Source organism: Equus asinus, chromosome 15 (assembly GCF_041296235.1).
Source record: "Equus asinus isolate D_3611 breed Donkey chromosome 15, EquAss-T2T_v2, whole genome shotgun sequence".
Classification (NCBI taxonomy): Eukaryota; Metazoa; Chordata; class Mammalia; order Perissodactyla; family Equidae; genus Equus; species Equus asinus.
The window spans coordinates 37,054,469-37,073,317 of NC_091804.1; the positions used below are offsets into that span (position 1 = coordinate 37,054,469).

Below are 18,849 nucleotides of genomic sequence, written 5' to 3' on the forward strand. Positions count from 1 at the left end.
TTCTTCTCTAATAAGAAAATGTTTTAGATTTTTATTTTTATGAATTCCTAAAGAGAAAAATGGATAGTGTCATCTGATGTGAAACCTTGAGTTACCATAGCTGGACCCCCCTCCCCTTACCGCTGCCCGCCCAGGCCTTTCTACGATGGTAGCGACCACGTTTTTGTTTCCTTTGTCCATAGGCTTGATAGGGGCCCCCAAAAGAGAGACCTGGCTACAGCTGCGAGCTGAGCTGGAAGCCCTGACCGACCTCTGGCTGACCCACTCCTTGAAGGCACTCAACCTCATCAACTCCAGGTAAGCAGGAAGCCTCATTTTCTTTGGTGCCGCTGAACTTTGTCCCTTTCGAGGGTGGTGTCTCCTGCATTTCCACACTTGAGAGAATTGGGCACTCCAGATTCTCGCTTGCACACTTTCCAGAGATTTGACAGAGCTGAGGTGTGCAAGGCCGTGGACACCTTGCACCATAGCTGAGCAAACAGCTGCAGAGGTTTATCAGGGTCCGGCTGAGCGGGAGACCTTCGTGTGTAGGTCCACCATGTCGCATCCACTCTTGCCCACAGCACCTGCCAATCACAACATCACCCTCGGAAAACCATTTTATAGGACGCCACAGATCATCTCGTGGGTCCCTAGTGAGGTAAGGAGGGTCCAGCTTCGTTCTAGGCCTCCCAACAAATTGCCTCTTGCTCTTAGATAGGATCATCCGGGCCAGAGAGCAAATGGCTTCTCTGCACCAGCATCAAAAAATCTTGTAACACAGCACATGCATGGTTACAAAGTGGCAGCCCCTGAGCTGAATCTTTGCTACTGATGTGTTTTAATTGGCAAGCATTTTGTCCCAAAGACTGAGAAAATTAATCCATAGCTCCAGGTTTCTAGGTTCTCCCAAAATATCAGAACTGGGGGCCGGCCTGGTGGCGCAGTGGTTAAGTTCGCACACTCTGCTTCAGCAGCCTGTGGTTTGCTGGTTCAGATCCCACGCACAGACCTACGCACCACTTATCAAGCCGTGCTGTGGCAGGCGTCCCACATATAAAATAGAGGAAGATGGGCATGGATGTTAGCTTAGGGCCAATCTTCCTCAGCAAAAAAGAGGAGGATTGGTGGCAGATGTTAGCTCAGGGCTAATCTTCCTCAAAAAAAAAAAAAAAGAATCAGAACTGGCATGTGCTCTCTAGTTTCCCCCAGTCCCCACCTCTCCTTGTTGTCCTCCACTTATTCCATAGCACTCATTTCCGTTACCCAAGGCCCCTGCAGCTATTTAAGTGTATGGTCCTTACAATAAACAGTTGCTTTTTTGTTGTTGTTGAGTTCATAATAGCTTACATCATTGTGAGATGTCACTTGGACCTCATTTCTTGACTGTCACCACATAAGTGCTCCCCTTCACCCCCTGTGCCCACTCCCCACCCCCTCCCCCTGGTAACCACTGAACTGTTTTCTTTGTCCGTGTGTTTATCTTCCACATGTGAGTGAAATCATATGGTGTTTGTCTTTCTCAGTCTGGCTTATTTCATTTAGCATAATTCCCTCCAGGTCCTTCCATGTTGTTGCAAATGGGATGATTTTGTCTTTTTTATGGCTGAGTAGTATTCCATTATGTAGATGTTACCACATCATCTTTATCCAATCCTCAGTCAGTGGGCACTTGGATTGTTTCCATGTCTTGGCTGTTGTGAATAGTGCTGCAAAAACGTTTACTTTTTAAATAATAAAAGTATTACACCCATATTACATTTCAACGTGTCAGGCAGCTTCAGGCTTAAAAGAGAAAAACAGCTGGAGAATCCTTGGGCCCTACCCTCGCCTGAAGATGCCTCAGCCAGAGCTGCAAACCGCACCAGCACTCCTGCCGACTCCAGGCTCTTGCTGCAGGTACCTTGGAGTTCTGATCCCCACTCTCCTTTGTCCTCAGGCCCAACTGTGTCAACGTGCTGGTCACCACCACTCAACTAATTCCTGCCCTGGCCAAAGTCCTGCTGTATGGACTGGGCTCCGTGTTTCCTATTGAGAACATCTACAGTGCAACCAAGACAGGTAGGGGGGGCGCAGATCTCGGGGGTGCAGGGAGGGAGCGCGAGGTCAGCTCTCCGTCCCGGGGCTGGGAAGTTAAAGCACTTGCCCACGGGCGTGACTCGGATCCCAAAACAACCCCCACAACCCACTGCTTCGACCTCTGCCTGTAGGACAGTTTTCCCGAGTGTGTGTGTGTTAGGATATCCGCAAAGCTGCTCTAACAAACACACCCCAAATAGAAGCGTACAGCAGGGTCAAAGCTTATTTCTCCCTCCCATGTCCGCAGACCAGAGGTGAGTGATCCAGGCTGATGGGGTGTCCCTGACCTCACACTCACCCAGGAACCCAGGTCCTTCCCGTTTTATTTTTCCACCATCCTCTATGGTTTTAGTCTCATGTGTGACCAAAACTCACCTCCTATTGGACCATCTTAGTCATGTGGCCACAACTAGTTGCAAGGGAAGCTGGGAAATGTAGTCCACAGCTGAGTGACTGTGAGTACCAGTTAAACTCATGGGATTCTGTTACTAAAGAAGAAGAAGGGGCCGGCCCCATGGCCGAGTAAGTTTGCGCACTCTGCTTTGGCAGCCCAGGGTTTCGCCAGTTCAAATCCTGGGCGCGGACATGGCACTGCTCATTAAGCCACGCTGAGGCGGCGTCCCACATGCCACAACTACAAGGGACCCACAACTAAAAATACACAGCTATGTACCGGGGGGCTTTGGGAGAAAAAGGAAAAATAAAATCTTTCAAAAAAAGAAGAAGAGGAAAACAGTTTCCAGCACAGCATGGTAGGAGGTGATTTTAATTTAGGCAATACAAGTCATCAGATAACCTTCGATCTAACCTTGAGCCACACAGAGAGAAAATTACTGTTTTTAAAATTCTCTTTCAAGGCAAGAGTCTCAGTTTGGTGCTAGCCTGCTTTCACACTTCTCTAATACTTGCTGATCTCCCTTATTACCAAAGAGAAGGAGCCTCAGGCTCAGAGCTTTCGTCAGCTAAGAGGGTCCAATAACCAGAAATTAACAGCCACGTTCATCATCAGGCCAGGTAATACTGGTTTCTTTAAGGGGGGGAAGAGGACTGATTTTTTTATTCTTATATCACCTAAAAATGTATAATAATGCGAAATAAATCTAGTTAGTTAAGATGTTTTAATTAGAAATTTTTACCCTTTTTTTTAGTGGAGCAAAAACCCAATTTGTAGTACTTTAGAAGCATTTTCTTAGAGCAGTTTTTGCCTTTACTGAATTTCTAGATCTGAACATTATATTCAAATGTTTTTAGATTTTTTTATTTTTTTATTGCAGTAACATTGGTTTATAACATGATATAAATTTCAGGCATACATCATTATATTTTGATTCCTGTGTAGATTACATCATGTTCACCACCCAAAGACTAATTACCATCCATCACCACACGCATGCCTAATCACCCCTTCTGCCCTCCTCTCTCCCCCCTTCCCCTCTGGTGACCCCCAATCCAATCTCTGTCTCTATGTGATTGTCGTTGTTTTTATCTTCTACTTAGGAGTGAGATCATATGGTATTTGACTTTCTCCCTCTGACTTATTTCACTTAGCATAACACCCTCATGGTCCATCCGTGTTGTCACAAACAGCCAGATTTCATCCTTTCTTACGGCTGAGTAGTATTCCATTGTGTAAAATCATAGAAATTGAGGCCCCACATGGCCATTAGAAATTCTACAGGACCTTATGAGTCTTTTTATTTTCTTCCTGAATACCTCTAGTTATGTGCCTTTGCAGGCTTATTTAGAATCTTTTTTTGATAACTCTTTTCTTTTTAATTGTGGTGAAATACATATAACATAAAATTTAGCATCTTAACCATTTTTAAGCATACGGCTCAGTGGTGTTAAGTACATTCACCTTGTTGTGCAACCATCCGCACCTCCATCTCCAGAACCCTTTCCATCTTGCAAAACTGAAACTCTTGAACCCATTAAACAACAACTCCCCACTCCCCCTCCTCCAGCCCCTGGCAGCCACCCTTCTACTTTCTGTCTCTATGAGTTTGGCTGCTCTGGGGACCTCATGTGAGTGGAATCATGCAGTATGTGTCTTTTTTGGGCTTATTTCACTCAGCATGATGTCCTCAAGGTTCGTCCACATTGTAGCCTGTGTCAGAATGCCCTTCCTTTTCAAGGCCAAATGATATTTCATTATATGTATACATCACATTTTGTTTGTCCGTTCATCTGTCGATGGGCACTTGGGTTGCTTCCACCTTTTGGCTTATTGTGAATATGCTGCTATGAGCATGGGTGTGCAAATGTCTTTTCAAGACCCTGCTTTCAGTTCTTTGGGGTACATACCCAGAGGTGGAATTGCTGGGTCATATGGTAATTCTATTTTTAATTTTTCAGGGAACTACCATACTGTTTTCCACAGCAGCTGCACCAATTTGCATTCCAACCAACGGTGCACAGGGGTTCCCATTTCTCCACATCCTCACCAATGCTTGTTATTTTCTTTCTTTTTTTGATAAAAGCCATCCTATTGGTTGTGAGGTGATAGGTTTTCTTTTTAATTTAGTGATTCTATTCTCTATTTAAATGAATTTATTTAAGTAAATATAAAAGTGTGAGTTGATTTTAAGAGAAATTAAATAACAATGGTTCTCGGATTTGGTCACAATTGTGAAGATAGTTCTGGAACGTTTAAGAAACAGTGGTCCAGGGGCCGGCCCAGTGGCACAGTGGTTAAGTTCATACTTTTGGTGGCCTGGGGTCCACGAGGTCGGATCCTGGGTGTGGACCTACACACCGCTTGTCAAGCCATGCTGTGGCAGGCGTCCCACATATAAAGTAGAGGAAGATGGGCATGGATGTTAGCTCAGGGCCAGTCTTCCTCAGCAAAAAGAGGAGGATTGGTGGCAGATGTTACTTCAAGGCTAATCTATCTCAAAAAAAATAATAATAATAAGATTTAAAAAAAAAAAGAAACACTTGTCCAGGATGGCATTTCTCTAGAGACAATTCATGAACGAAGTATTCAGTCAGTGGTCAGATAAGTTTGGAAAACTCCCAATGAACAGGAACAAAGGTCCGTTAAATCCTACCGTAAAACTTTTCAAAGAAAAGTTGCATTTGACAACACAATCTTTTCTCTGTAGAATTCACAAGAAAGCAGTCTCTAACGCAGACACATTTAAAATGTTCATCTCGCCCGTTGATTCTGTTTCCATGTTAGAAGAATCATACGCCATCATGGGCGTGGAAAGCGACCCTTGTCTCTCACTTCAGGAGCCTGAAGATCAAAGAACTAAGAGTGGTCGGAGTTGAGCTAGGATGGAAACTTGGCCTCCAGCTCCCTGTCTTCACTTAAAAAATCATAATTTTTTCAATAGTCAAGTTTCTGCTCTGATAATGCTGCGTAACAAACATCCCGACACTCAGTGGCCTACAGCCACCAGTTTCCATTTCTCACTCGTCGTTCGACGAGTGAACTGTGGCTCTGCTGGGCTAGACTCCAGGCTCTGGCTGCTTCTCATATCCTCAGTCTGGGGCCAGCAGCCATCCAGGGGCCCATTCTTCTCGTGACAGATGGCAGCAGGGAAGGAGGCCAAGACAGACCACCCACACTCATTTCTCATGGCAGGTCCCCAACATTCCATTGGTCAAAGCGAGTCACACGGCCAACCCAGTATCAGTGGGGTGGGGAGTAGGCCCCATCCTGTGAGGGGGGTGGCAAAGGACAAGGGTATATAGTTCCCTAACTCAGCCCATGGCTCCAACCCGCAGCTCTGACCCAGCCTCTGCTCCCATGGAGGAGGAAGCAGGCACAGAGCTGGTTCCTATCCAGAGCCGTGGAACCGAGCCGTTCAGAGCTCAAGTGCAGGCAGGCAGCCTGGGTTCGAATCCTGGCTCTGGCTTGTCAGCTGGGTGCCCCTGGAAATAGCTTCCCCTCTCTCTGCCTCAGCTTCCTGCTCTGTAATGGGATGATCACAATACCTCTAAGCACGTGATGAAGTGAAGCAGTGCAGGCAAAACATTTAGCAGGTCCCAGCAGAGCACAAGTGCGCACAGATAGGAGCTGTCTTATTATTATTACAACTCCCCCGCCTCCCCCTCCTCCTCCTCCACTCAGCTTCAAGGCGCTTCACCAACCCTGAGCCTCAGTTTCCCCATCTCTGAAATGGGGATTATATTAATTCACAGGATTGCTGTGAGAGTTGAATGAATGAATGGAAGTCGGTGGTTCCCAATGTGGGTGAGGGGGCAGTTTGCCTCTCAGGGGACATTTGGCAACATCTGGGGACGCTTCATTCTCACAACGGGAGGAGTTGCTGCTGGCCTCAGGGAGATGAGAGCAAGGATGCTGCTCAGCATCCCACAGTGCGCAGGGCAGCCCGCAGCAAAGAAGGATCCAGCCGGAATGTCAGCAGTGCCGAGGCTGACAAATCCCAGCGTAGGGGAAGCGCTTAGCACGCAGTAAACTCAGTGAGTGACTGCCACTGTTGTTATTATTATTACTGCCATTTTCATCATTATTACGGTCACTAAACTTGCTGACACGATCAGCATGAACTAAGTGCCTGGATTTATGTTGCTGCCCACACACCTGGGAAGGAAAGTGCCCAGAGGTGGTCATCGACAGGTGACAAGGAAAGAACTACAGGGGAGCCGCCGCAGGGCCAGCTCTGTCACGGGGCTGTCCCTCTGTGGAAACGTGCGTCCCGGCGCCTCCGCCTCCGCACTCTGGGACCCTGGGCAGATCGCTTCACCTCTCAGCCTCGTGTGCTCACCTGTGAAGTGGGCCCGGCGCTCCCGCCAGACAGCTGCGTAGACCCCACAGCCTGCCTCCAGCCCTGTGCTGCCCCTTCTGCTGTGTCACCCGGGGCGAGCCACTGAACTCCCAGCCCCTCGGCGCCGTCGTCCGTCCTGTGGGGATGGTGACGGGGCGCACCTGGCGGACGGCTTAAGGATGGAGTGATTGACAGCCGGCCCTTAGGAGGACCGCTGCGCACAGCGAGTGAGCACTTACCCAGGGTTGCCGTCCTCCGCGGCCCCGGGTCCTCACCCAGCTCCTTTCTCTCTCTCCTTCTCGCGCGCGTGCAGGCAAGGAGAGCTGCTTCGAGAGGATAATGCAGAGGTTCGGCCGGAAGGCCGTCTACATCGTGATCGGCGATGGCGTGGAAGAGGAGCAGGGAGCGAAAAAGGTACTCCTCCCGTCTCTCATGCTGCTGTTTGCGCCTCTCTTGAGCCGCCTCGTGGTTTTCAGGGCTGTTTACACCGGTTTCCTCCACCTCCCCGTCGCTGGCTGGGTCCCCTCCTTTCCAGGCTCTTTGCTCGCTGGTCCGTTCCCATTTGCAAATCGCAGAAGCATCCTGAGTAATTTCCTCCTGCAAATCCCCCTCCGGGGTGCCTTTGGCCACTGCCCCTGGTGGCCCTGGATTGTTTCTGGGACAAGTGCTGGGGAGCAGAGACACTCTGTTGGGGCAGGCCGAGCGGCGGGGGGCGGCGCATGTGCATGTGTGTTTTATTTAATGCTCACTGATCGTATGTTCCAGGAACCCTTCCCAGTTAATAAAGACAGCATTAAGCTAATGAAAAAGAAAATCCTGCATTTGTGATCTCGGGCCCATGAGGAGAGGGGCAGGGGGTTCTGGTGGCCGCAGCTCTGCTTGGAAAAGAAACAGCTGCCAAAGCCCCAGGCCTGGACCTGTCAGCAGCATCCCAGAGCGCCTGCCACCCCCCACCCAGAGGCCTGGGAAGTGGATTGTTAATGTCACAGAGCTTAATTTGGGGGACCTGGTTTCCCCCTTCCCTCCCTGGCAACAGATTCCGAGGAGATGCAGAAATGTTTAGGGTCTCAACAGATGAAGCCCACAAGACGAGGGAGGTCCTGAGAGAGGGTCTCCGGAGAGGGCAGCTTACACGGCTGTGCAGATGCTGTTCCATCTGCCTGGAAGGCTCCTCCCCTTTCCCCGGCTCTTCCAGACCCCTCCTTCCACAACGCTTCCGGTGGGAACACTCCCTGACCAGCTCCCACTGCCCCTGCCTGCTAGATCAGGCTGCCTGGGACTCCCCCCAAGCTGCCCACACCCTTTCTTCAGGCCATTGTCCCCTCTTGTCATGAGAGAATCACTGTGTGATTGGTCTACTAATCCCGGATTCTCCAGCTGGAGTGTAAGCTGCCTCCTGTGTGCCAGCCACTGTTGCAGGCCCTGGGGACCCTGCAGTGAGCCGGACAGACACGGCCCTCGCCCCCTGCTCAGCTCACAGCCCGGACAAGCAATAAACACATACATGCAACATGCGTGTTGGGCGGTGACCAGAGCTTTGGAGAAAAATAAAGCAGGGAACTGGACCAGAGGGGACTCTGCAGCCGGGGCACGTCACAAGTGTAGGTAGTGGTCAAGGCGGGCCACGCTGTGAGGTGACATCTGAGCCAAGCTGGGAGGACAAGGGGGAGTGAGCCAGGGGGCTGTCAGAAGGAGGACATTCCCAGAGAGGAACCAGCAAGTTTCCAGGGTGCCAGCATGGCTGGTGAGGCGAGGCCGGGGAGGTGCCGGGCCTCGAGTGGACATCAGCTTTCATCTGAGCACTTCTTAAAGCATATTTCTCTAACTTCAACAATGAATTGACTTAGAGGAAACAGTACTAAGGAAATCATAGTCGCAGAGGTGATACACAAGGACATGGCCCAAACCGTGGCGTAAATCACCTGAAACATCGCAGGAATTGCAGGGGCTCCAGACACCCCATGCCAGGCAGGTGTCTGAGGTGACCTGAACCCAATTCTGGGGCCCAAGGGGGCCTCCCGAGCCCCTCCCCCGCTTCCAAGTTCAGATCTGGCCGAAAACTCTGCCCTGGGACAGTGCCCACAATGAAGCTTTGCTCCTGTCAGCGTTGGGTGGGGGCCCCAGCTCAGGCTGTGCCCTGTCGTTCTCACTGGAGGGTGACGGGGACGGCCACGGAGCAGTGGCCACCACGCACCCGCCTCTTCACCAACTGGAGACGATTTATCAGGGTGGCGTAGCAAACGTTCTGAAATGACCCCTTTATGATCCTGAAAAGAAATACTAATGGATAATATAAGCTGCTGATAACCAGAAGGTCCCAAAGATCAGTTTCTTGTCAAAGAGAAATAAAGGGAAAATCATTTATGATCAGAACAGCAGGGGCCTCCGTGTGTAAGTGTGTGGGCACAGAACCCCAGTGCTCGCGCCCAGTCGTGCCGTCGCTGGGGATGGGACCTGGCGCACGCAGAGGGACACAGGCTTGGGGTCTCGACCCTCCATGAACTGGGGCAGGGGCCACGGCTGTTGCATGATTCCTCCCCCACTGAAGCAGCTCGCGGCAGCGTTCTGGGGGAAGCAAAATACAGACTCCCCTTGATTTGCACAGCAGAGGCTCCCCTGGAAATTCAGGTTTTATTAAAAGCATGCAAAAGAAACTCTAAATTTATACGTGATGTGTACCGTGCAGTCAGGGGTCCAGGCTCAGGTTATTATGAACGGCTTTCTACTTCCTTGAATATCTGGCCGCACGTTCAAAAGCCACCCAGGTCGAAGGTGTGTGGGGTGAGACAGGACACCTGCCCCACCTGCAGTGCCCCCGGATCATTGTGACAGTCAAAAATCACAGCTCTAGAAATTTCCACGGTGACCCCCTAGAGTGCAGGCTTCTCCTCCTTTGACAACGGCTGGTCTGGGGTCACCCTCCCGCCGCCTTAATTTCCGTGTCCCAGGCACCTCCCTCGCCTCCCCCTGTGGCCAGCCCTGCTCCCACAGACACGTGCGGCCAGAGCAGCACATTTTGCCCTAAGTCCTGCTGGCTGTGCCGTTGGGGGCCACGTGGGCTTCAGCAGAAGTCACCCGCTCTCTGAGCTGCCTCTCTGCATCTGTCACAGCCACTGGGCACGTGCCCACAGGCCCAGCAGGGGGGCCATGCAGAGGGAGCAGAGCCTGAGCTCTCTTGCTGTCACTCCCCAGCCTGGGGGGCGGCGAGGGGTAGCCCGACATTTGGACATCCAGAGGAGGGTCTCTCTGCTGGGGAGCCGGTGAGAAAGAAAGGACGAATGCTAATTCGCACCCAACGTGAAAACTCACCCAGATCTCGTTTGCTCCGCGCCTCCGGGAGCTGAGGGTGTGGGGTGTGGGTAGGCTGGTCTCTGGCAGGGCTGGGTCCGAGGGTCTCAGCAGGGCCAGTGCTGCCCCGGGTTCTGCCAAGTGGGGCTCGGGTTGCTGTGGATGCCGGACTTAAACAATAGAGAGATGTCTTCTTCTCTCGCGTGAAACATCTTCAGCTGCCAGGATGGCTGTGCCAGCACCAGGGACCCAGGCTCCTTCCAGCTTGTGGCTCTGCCAGGCCCAGGACTGCTCTTTCCACAAGGTCCCAGAGGGCTCCCCGCCACCCCGAGACCACACTCCCGCCACCAGGCAGGGCAGGGAGCAAGACCCCTCTTCCCTTTAAGGGCACAGCTGATACAGGCAGACATCCTATTGCTCCTCACAGCCTATTGGTGCTCACATCCTATTGGCTAGATTTTAATCCCATGGTCACACCGTGCCACAAAGGTAGGTGGGAGATGCAGCCTTTATTCTCAGCTGCCATGTGCCTAGCTAAAAAAAAAAAGGAGCTTCCTCTGAGAGAGAAGGGGGGAACGGATGTGGGGGGCAGGTGGCAGTCTGTCACACCTAGCATGTGGCCGGGCTGTGACTGGCACCTGGGGGTGCCCGGGCTGACCCCATGCCCTTAACCACTGCTCTTTGTTACTGACGTCATTGTTTTATTTAATGCTCAAAACCCCCCTGCAAAGTGGGTATCATTGCTCTTCATTTTATAGAGGATGGATTTGCGACTCAGAGAGGTTAATTAATTCACCTAAGGTCACACAGCTGGTATATGCAACCTGATGGCTGTTTTGCTCCAAACACCTGGCAGGAAGGCGGTGGGCTTAGGAATTTCAAACACTGCCAGTCTGCACCCCTGAGCTGGTCAGATGAGAGGGAAGTCCACCAAAGAGGATTAGGGCGCACACACACACCAAGCTCCCCTAAAAACCTGTGCCAGCGTGTGAGGCAGCAGCCCCAGCCCATTAGTGAGAAATTCTGTGTGCCAGCAGCTTTCGCGCCTGATGGATGGGCGTCATTAACCCCGGCCGCCAGATCCTGAGCGGCGTGAAATATGGCGCCAGGACGAGGGGCTTTGTCTCGGCTGACAGCGTTGCTAATATCTCCATTTTAGCGGGTCGTTTGTCTCCAACGCTCCACAAGTGATAAATCCACTACACTCCGGAGCCGTCGGCCCGGCTGGAGGCAGCAGAGACCTCCTCCACCTTTGCTCGTTTCCTCCTGGAAAAATGAATTACACTCTTTAAAGGGGGACGGGATTGGCCGGGCAGCACCCGGATCCGTCTTTGCCGAGAAGGGGAAGCTCAGCCTCAGTGAGGAGAGCTGGGGGAGCTGGGCCGCGGGAAGTCGTTGAAGGGGTGGCATCTGTTGCCCCTGATGGATCGTATTCTGCCCCCCTTGAGCAAAAGAGAACATTCTAAGTGTCGAAGACTGGTTCTGACCAAAGCTGGTGGTCCCCAGTCTGTGAAAACAAAAAAGAGAAAAGATGTGTTTGTGGATGACTTTGCTTGAGAAACCCACCTTCCCTCTCTTGCTCCCCCCTTCCTCTTTTCATTCCTTCCATGAATATTTCTTGAGCACCTTTGTGCCAGGAGCCACGCGCTGCAGCAGTGAACGTGACGCTCCACGTTTGAACCCCCTCAGGGCCTTTTCACTTGCTGTGTCTTCTGCCTCAACTGCTCCCCCACAGCTTTGCACGGCTCCGTGCTTCTCATCCTCTGCCCGCTTACATATCGCCCCCCAGAGGAGCCTTCCCTGAGGCGGCTGCCAAAAGCAGACACCCTCCCTGCCACTGCTGTCTACCGCCCCCCCCCCGACACACACACACAGGATCCGTTTCCTTCATGGCACTTAGCACGAGGTGACGTTGTCTTGTTCATTTCTTATACGTGTGTGTTATCTGCGACTCCAGTGAGAGCCCCATGAGTCTGGGCCACCCATGCAGAAGGCCCCTCTGGGGACCCAGCAGTGGACGGTCAGACGAAGTCCCTCCCCTCTGGCTGATCTCCCCATCTCGAGATCCTTTATTTGATCACGTCTGCAGAATCCCTTTTGTCGTGTAAGGTCACGTATTCCCAGGCTCTGGGGACGAGGATGGGGAAAGGTGAAAGAGGAACCGTGATGGAAAGAGTTGGCTGAGAATAAGTGCAGAGCCGCAGAGGGAGGAAAGGGTGACGTGCTCTGGGAACCAAAGGGACCCCCGTGTAGTTTCCACCTCGTGGGCATAAAACCTTACGGAGCAGCAGAAGTACCTCAAGAACTCTGGACCTCCCTCTGTTCATCAAGCACCATCTGTTCACTCAGTAAATAATTTAAGGCCAGTGACTGTCTTGAGGAGGCTCAGTAGCCTCAGTGTACCCTAGGATGTTTCGCTGGGTCAAAAATTCACCAAGCATCCCTTTCCATCATTTTGCTTTACCTTTGTAACCATCTTTGGCTTTTTACTTTGTGGTTTCTTTGCCTCATGATCTCAAAAGGGCTGCCAGAGCTCCAGGTATCACTTACTAATATGACAGCATCCAAATAGGAAGGGAAAGGAAGGATGAAGGAGTTCTCCTCAGGTGCTGCCCTCTAATCATGGTGGAGAACCTTCCCCAGAAGCCCCCAGCCACCTTCCTCTTTGGCTTCAACAGGTTACAAGTCAGGAAGCATACAGGATAAATCCCTGGCAGACAGGGCTGAGGTTGTGCTAGCTCGCTTAAGCAACCATCACTCATCCCCTACATCTGGGCACGGTGCCACCATGTTCGAGGTTCTGGAAGCAAGGAAGGAGGGAGGGTGGCCACTGGGCAGGCAACGACTGCAGCCAATGGTTAAATTTTCCAGTGATAATAAGTGTAGTCAAGTTTCTCCTCTGGAGCCGGACGTGACCTCCCTGTGCCTCAGTCTCCTCATCTGCAAAATAAGGCAGACCGTGCCCCCTCTCCGAGGGCTGCTGACCAGGTGAAATGGATCGTCACTGCCTGCGAGGTGCTCAGCACAGGACGCAGCCCTGATGGGCGCATGATACGTGGGAGTGGCTGTGTGATGACCGTGGTGGGCTCGCCAGTCGTCAACTTTGGTGAAATCGATTCTCTCTTCTCTCTCTCATCCCCCACTCGAAAAAGATGTTTTTGTTTTCATTTCTGGGTTTTGCTTGTTTTGCTGATGCGATGAGATAATAACCCTAACATGCCCAGCTCAGCACCGGGACATTTAGAAGATTATTATTTCAAAGGTCGGGCGTCACAGGCTTACACAGTGAAATCCGCACTCTGCATCACGACCCACGGGAACTTAACCGGCCTTTCTCCCCTCCCCACCCCTACAGACACACACACGCATGCCCCCACACACACGCGCAAACACCACGCCAGAATCATTCTGCATGACTGCATTCCCAGTCACCCCCAACCCCGCGTCCCTGCACGTCCTCGTGGCTCACCCAGGGACACCCTCCCAGGGACACTCTCCCCTTCAGCTCCCTGCCAGCCGTGAAACCTTCACCCTTCAAGGCTCCGTTCTCACACCCCCCTGCTCCTCTGGGACACCTGTCCTGGCCCCACCCCATTCTCTGCCACCAAAAAAGAGGCTGCTTTCTCTTGTTGGCTCCTGTGGCATTTTATTTGCACCTGGAATGTTTTTTTTTTTTTTTTTTTGAGGAAAATTAGCCCTGAGTTAACATCCACTGCCAATCCTCCTCTTTTTTGCTGAGGAAGACTGGCCCTGAGCTAACATCTGTGCCCATCTTCCTCTACTTTATACGTGGGATGCCTACCACAGCATGGCTTGCCAAGCGGTGCCATGTCCACACCCGGGATCTGAACTAGCAAACCCGAGGCCAGCAAAGCGAAACATGTGCACTTAACCACTGCGCCACCGGGCTGGCCCCCTTAATGATTTTTTTAAGTGTTCATGATGTAATCTTATTATTTCTTAAACTACTGAAAATCCCCCAAATTCATCCCTCCGTATGCATACCCAGTTTGCCCCGCATCCTCCCCGACTTTGTCCTCTATTTATATGGCTGTGTCCTTGTGGACATCGACATCATCGTAATGGCAGCTAATATTTATCGAGGCATCGTGAAGAGCCACAGCGACCGTGTACAGCAAGGACGGCCCCGGGTTACAGACAAGCAGCAAAGGAAGTTGCCTGAGTCACCCAGCTCCTGAGGGGCGAGCAGCGCTCCCGACCAGGCACCTTCTGCTTTTAAGCCTCAGGCTATAGAAATATTTCACAAATTTCTCTCTGCACGTGAGTGATTTCTTGCCACCATCGACATACCGCCTCTTACACCAGTCTCGACTTTTGTACGAGTATCTACTTCATGTTTTCCTTTCAATCAGCTCGCTCAGATTGAAAATTGAAAACTTGATAGCATGACAACACGGAGCAAGAAGAAAAGGGAAAGGTGAAAACTGTGTCTGGGCCAAATGGAGCTCAGTTAGCGTGAGGGAGCGTTCGAGACACGCCAGCACCCGGCTGGGACTGTCTTCTTGAAGTAGCAGGATGGAGAACACGGTTTTAAAAAGAGATCGCCTCCTCGCTGCGTGATCTAATCCCACGTCAGCCCATCACCGAAGACCACGCTGGTCGCAGTGGAGGGGAGAGGGTGGGACAGTCACCGGGCCGGGCAGTAGGCTCAGAGGGAGTAGAAACGGTGTGGTCAGTCTGGTAGGTTCTGGCCACCTAGGGGTCTGCCAGTGACGTTCTGTGCCCCCTGGTTTGGGAAACGGCCACGTGCTACGCTGACCCGGGTGGACCTCTCCTGTGGCCCTAAGCAGGGGCGCGGGATCCAGGGGCTGCGGGTGGCACGGAGCGGGGCCCTAACCGTGTGGCTGGTGTTCTGTGTTCCAGCACAACATGCCGTTCTGGCGGATATCCTGCCACGCCGACCTGGAGGCGCTGCGGCACGCGCTGGAGCTGGAGTATCTATAGCGGGAGCCGAGGCGTCGCCAGCTGCTGCCACGGGGGCGTCCCACCCACCCAGGCCCCGCGCACCCCCCGCCTCCCCGCCGGATGCTGGACACCGGGCAGGGTCCCTCCAGCCGAGAGGACGTGTCCGGTGACCATCTCAGAAGTCCTTGCAGTCCAAATGCGGGTCCTGAGAAACAGAGCAGCCAACAGTGGCTTTGGGATGTTTACCTTTGGGGAAAAGGGCTGGCTCAGAGTCCAGACCCTTCGACCAGACTCACAGAACAAAAGCAAGGAATTGCTGATTTGGGGGAGGGCTGCTGATGAGAAGGGGACAGGCTCTTTTTTTTTTTTTGTCATTTTAATTTATGGACTAATCTCATTGTTCCGTATTATGCTCTCGTATCTGTGTCGTTGGTTTTCTTAGTCGTTGGTTTGGTTTGGTTTCTTAAACTGGCATGTGGGGTGGTGCACAGTTCTCATTTAAGCACTCTCTGCTCCAAGTTGTGCTTTGGGGGGACAATCATGCTTTGAACATTAGTGAGGGAGGCACTTTGGGGCTGTCGGGAAAACTATTGCTCATTTTTGTTTCTAAGGACCTAACCTGACGTCATGTGGACAGTGCACGTGCCTTATGCTGCCATCTTGTTTTCTAGGAAGAGGGGACCCTGGCTGGGGAGGAGGTGGTACTTTGTGACGGAAGAAGGCATTAAATAAAACCACGTTTACATTTTGGAATGGGATAGGGTGTTGCTACTTTGTTACCACTCTTGAGACTTCCAAATGTGTTGATCTTTTCCAGAAACTTTTCAATTGTAAAAGAATAAACTCCAACTCAAACTGGCTTAAGGCAAAAAAAAGTGTCTCTAGGAACTTTGCATGATGTCTGTCTTCAGGCATAGCTGGATCCAGGTGATCAAATGGCTTTCTCCTGTATGGTCTTACTTCTCAGACAGGCTCTTCCCCATGTGGCAAAGATGGCTCCAAGAATCAGCAAAACCACACCAGCAGAAAGAGAGCACTTTCTGCACAAAGTTCTGACAAAAACCCCAGGATTGTGTCTCATTGGCCAAACCTGAGTCACAGGCTACCCATGGAGCTGGAGTTAGGGTTTGATCCCTCATGAACAGAAAGTTGGGGAGAGCTGGTCCCCCAAAGGACATATCAGTGGGCTATTACCAAAACAACTGGGGAAAATGGGGTTTGGGCTGGAAAATACAACCGACTTCCGTTCCAATCATAAGACTTTATTTTCCAGTGGGTGAGCCAAGGATCCTGTGTAGGGGGGCAAGAGGAGACATCTGGAGAAGTTCCAAGGACATCCTGAGCACCGTTGCTGCCCACAGAGTTCCAAGCAGGGCCTGGATCCATCTGATTGGATGCTAAACATAAGCATAGGCTCCTCCTTCTATCCACATTGGTGAAATCCAGGGTTACCAATTGGCTGTATCCACGTCAGTGGAGATGGGAGATGACTTGGTGTCTCAGAGCTAGAATCTCTGATGGGTAGAAAGCCATCACCAAGGGTGAGACAGACTCCCCCACTAGGCTCTGAGCTCCATGGGGGCAGGGACTGTTGGTTTCATCTCTGTATCCCCAGCATCAACACAGAGTGATGTGCTTGGAATCGGTCCACAGCGTGGATGCTGACACAAATTGGAATCCCATTTATAGATGAGATGGAAGGAAGGATAGAAGGATAATTGGAATCACAGTCAGATTGGTGAATGGACAGTTGGACAAAGGGATGCATGGATGGTTAAATAGTTGGGTGGGTGGATGGATGATTGGTTAGGTGACCGGATGGTAGAGCAGTTGAAAGGTGAATGTCTGGCTGGCTGATTGGAGGGTGAATGGATAATTATGTTGGGATGACCAGATGGGTGGTTATATAGATTATGAGTGGATGGCTGAGCGGATGGGTGACTGGAATGATGAGCGAATGGTTGTGTGGTGAGATGAATGGATGGATGGTTGTTTGGATGAGTGGATGGTTGCATGGCTTTATGGAAAGACAGATGGACGGTTAGGTGGGTGCATGAGTGGATAAGTGAGTAGGTGGATGTTTGGATGGGCAGGTGGATGGAATCCATGGATGGTTGATAGTAATGCCATGACGGCGGATACGTGGATGTGAGAATGGTGTAATGGTTAGATGGATGGATGATTCAATGGACAAGACTCTCTAAGCTGCCTTAAAAAGCTGGGTCAGCCTCACTGTTGTCTGCCAGCTTAGATTTCTTCTAGAATGAGTAGAGGAGTTTTACTGGATGAATTGGCTTCTGGCTAGAGTGGAGACAGAGGCTGGAATAGAGCCACCCTGAGAAGCCAACGATGTGAACTGACCCCTGGGCCCTCCCTGTCTCCCCATTGGTTAGCACCCCTGCCACTCAGGCACCCATTTGTAATCATGTTCTATCCATCCTTCTCTCCCTACCGCCTTCGAAACCTGCTGTCAGGGAAAACTCTGTTACGAGTAGAACAAAGAGTAAACTACTTGTGAAAAGTAATTTTTCTTTTAATAGGCTTCTATTAGAGGCCTGATAGGAGACTTCCAGCCCTCCACACAGGAAGAGGTTTGCGGTGAAATCGGCAGACCTCCCCCTTAATCTTGAAATGAACTATGTAGGTGGTTAACTGCCTTTCTTTTCTGATGACTAAATGTTGAAGGCTGGTTCTGACAGAAGCTTGCAATCCACAATCTGTAAGGTAAGAGTTTTAGCCTGAATTCTAGACGACTCAGAGCTGACGCTGGGCAAGGACAGTGTCTTTCTCATTCTGTATGCTCAGTGCCCATAACAGAGTGTGGCACAGAGATGGCACTTAATGAGTGTTAGGTGATGGATTGGGGTGGGAGGGATGATGGGTGGCTAAGATTCAGTGGTCCCAAGTTGCTGGCCTTCACTGTTCCCCTAGCAGTGTCTTGCTGCTGTCTAGAACATTCTCAGAAGGAGAGTAACTGGACTGTTCAGCACTCGCGAACAAAAGCCCTTGGCTTCCCAGAAGTCTGAGCGCGGCTCCAGAGCTTCCTGACCAGCCCAGCAGAAGGACGGAGACCCAACGATGCCCTCAGGTTACCCTGCGGCTGAAGATATTTGCCTGTCCAAGGGATTTAGAAGTCAGAGAGCCACCAGTGGGATTTTCTTCAGTTGCAAATGACAGAAACACAATCAAAGTGGCTTAAATTCAAAAACAGAATTCTTTCACTCACTTGACTAAAAGGTTCTGGAATGTGTGACCTCTGACCTACCCCTACGCTCCCCCCAAATGCAGAATTCAAGTTATGTCTTTAGAATTTTGAATTAAGTCTCTTTCTCTCCATCTGCGGACTCTGTTTCCTCGGATTTAGTTTCATTCGTAGGCAGTAATCCACATGCTTACAGTAGAAGCTGTGCAGGGAGAAATTCAACAAAGATTCCCCCTGTTGAAGCGTTGCTTAATTCTCAAAAGGATAATTGCTCCGGAAAGACAGTCAGCTTACATATACTGTGTGAGTTAACAAATGTCCTTATGGTTTCAATGTTTTGAGTTGCTTCTTCCTTAGTTATTTGCAGCCAAAAGCATCCCAACTTCTGTAGCACATAATAAGTAGCGGTAGTGGTAGTTTCGTCATGTCACATGGGCTCGATTTCTACTCAGGAAATCAATCATTCGTGTTACCAAAAACTGGAGCAGGGCATTTTTTCATCAGATATTAATCAAGCATCTAAAATGCATTGGCAGGGTCCCAGGCACAACAGACACAAATTGAGCAAGATATTGTCCAAAGAAAAACATTGATAAATTCGACCACCTTAAAAAAAAACTTATTAAAAAAACATAAGCA

General features: G+C 50.9%; 1 protein-coding gene across 4 annotated transcripts in view; it reads left to right on the forward strand.

Annotated features, from left to right (window-relative positions):
• EYA2 (EYA transcriptional coactivator and phosphatase 2) overlaps positions 1-15,761 on the forward strand; it is a 251,292-nt gene extending 235,531 nt beyond the window's left edge. For all 4 annotated transcript variants that reach the window (XM_070486023.1, XM_070486022.1, XM_070486026.1 and 1 more), the window contains 4 exons: positions 183-297; positions 1,919-2,040; positions 7,108-7,208; positions 14,967-15,761. In XM_070486023.1, the coding sequence (XP_070342124.1) occupies positions 183-297; positions 1,919-2,040; positions 7,108-7,208; positions 14,967-15,047 (419 nt within the window). In that variant the 3' untranslated portion in view covers positions 15,048-15,761. The remainder of the gene's footprint in view (positions 1-182; positions 298-1,918; positions 2,041-7,107; positions 7,209-14,966) is intronic.
• The last annotated feature ends 3,088 nt before the right edge of the window (positions 15,762-18,849 follow it).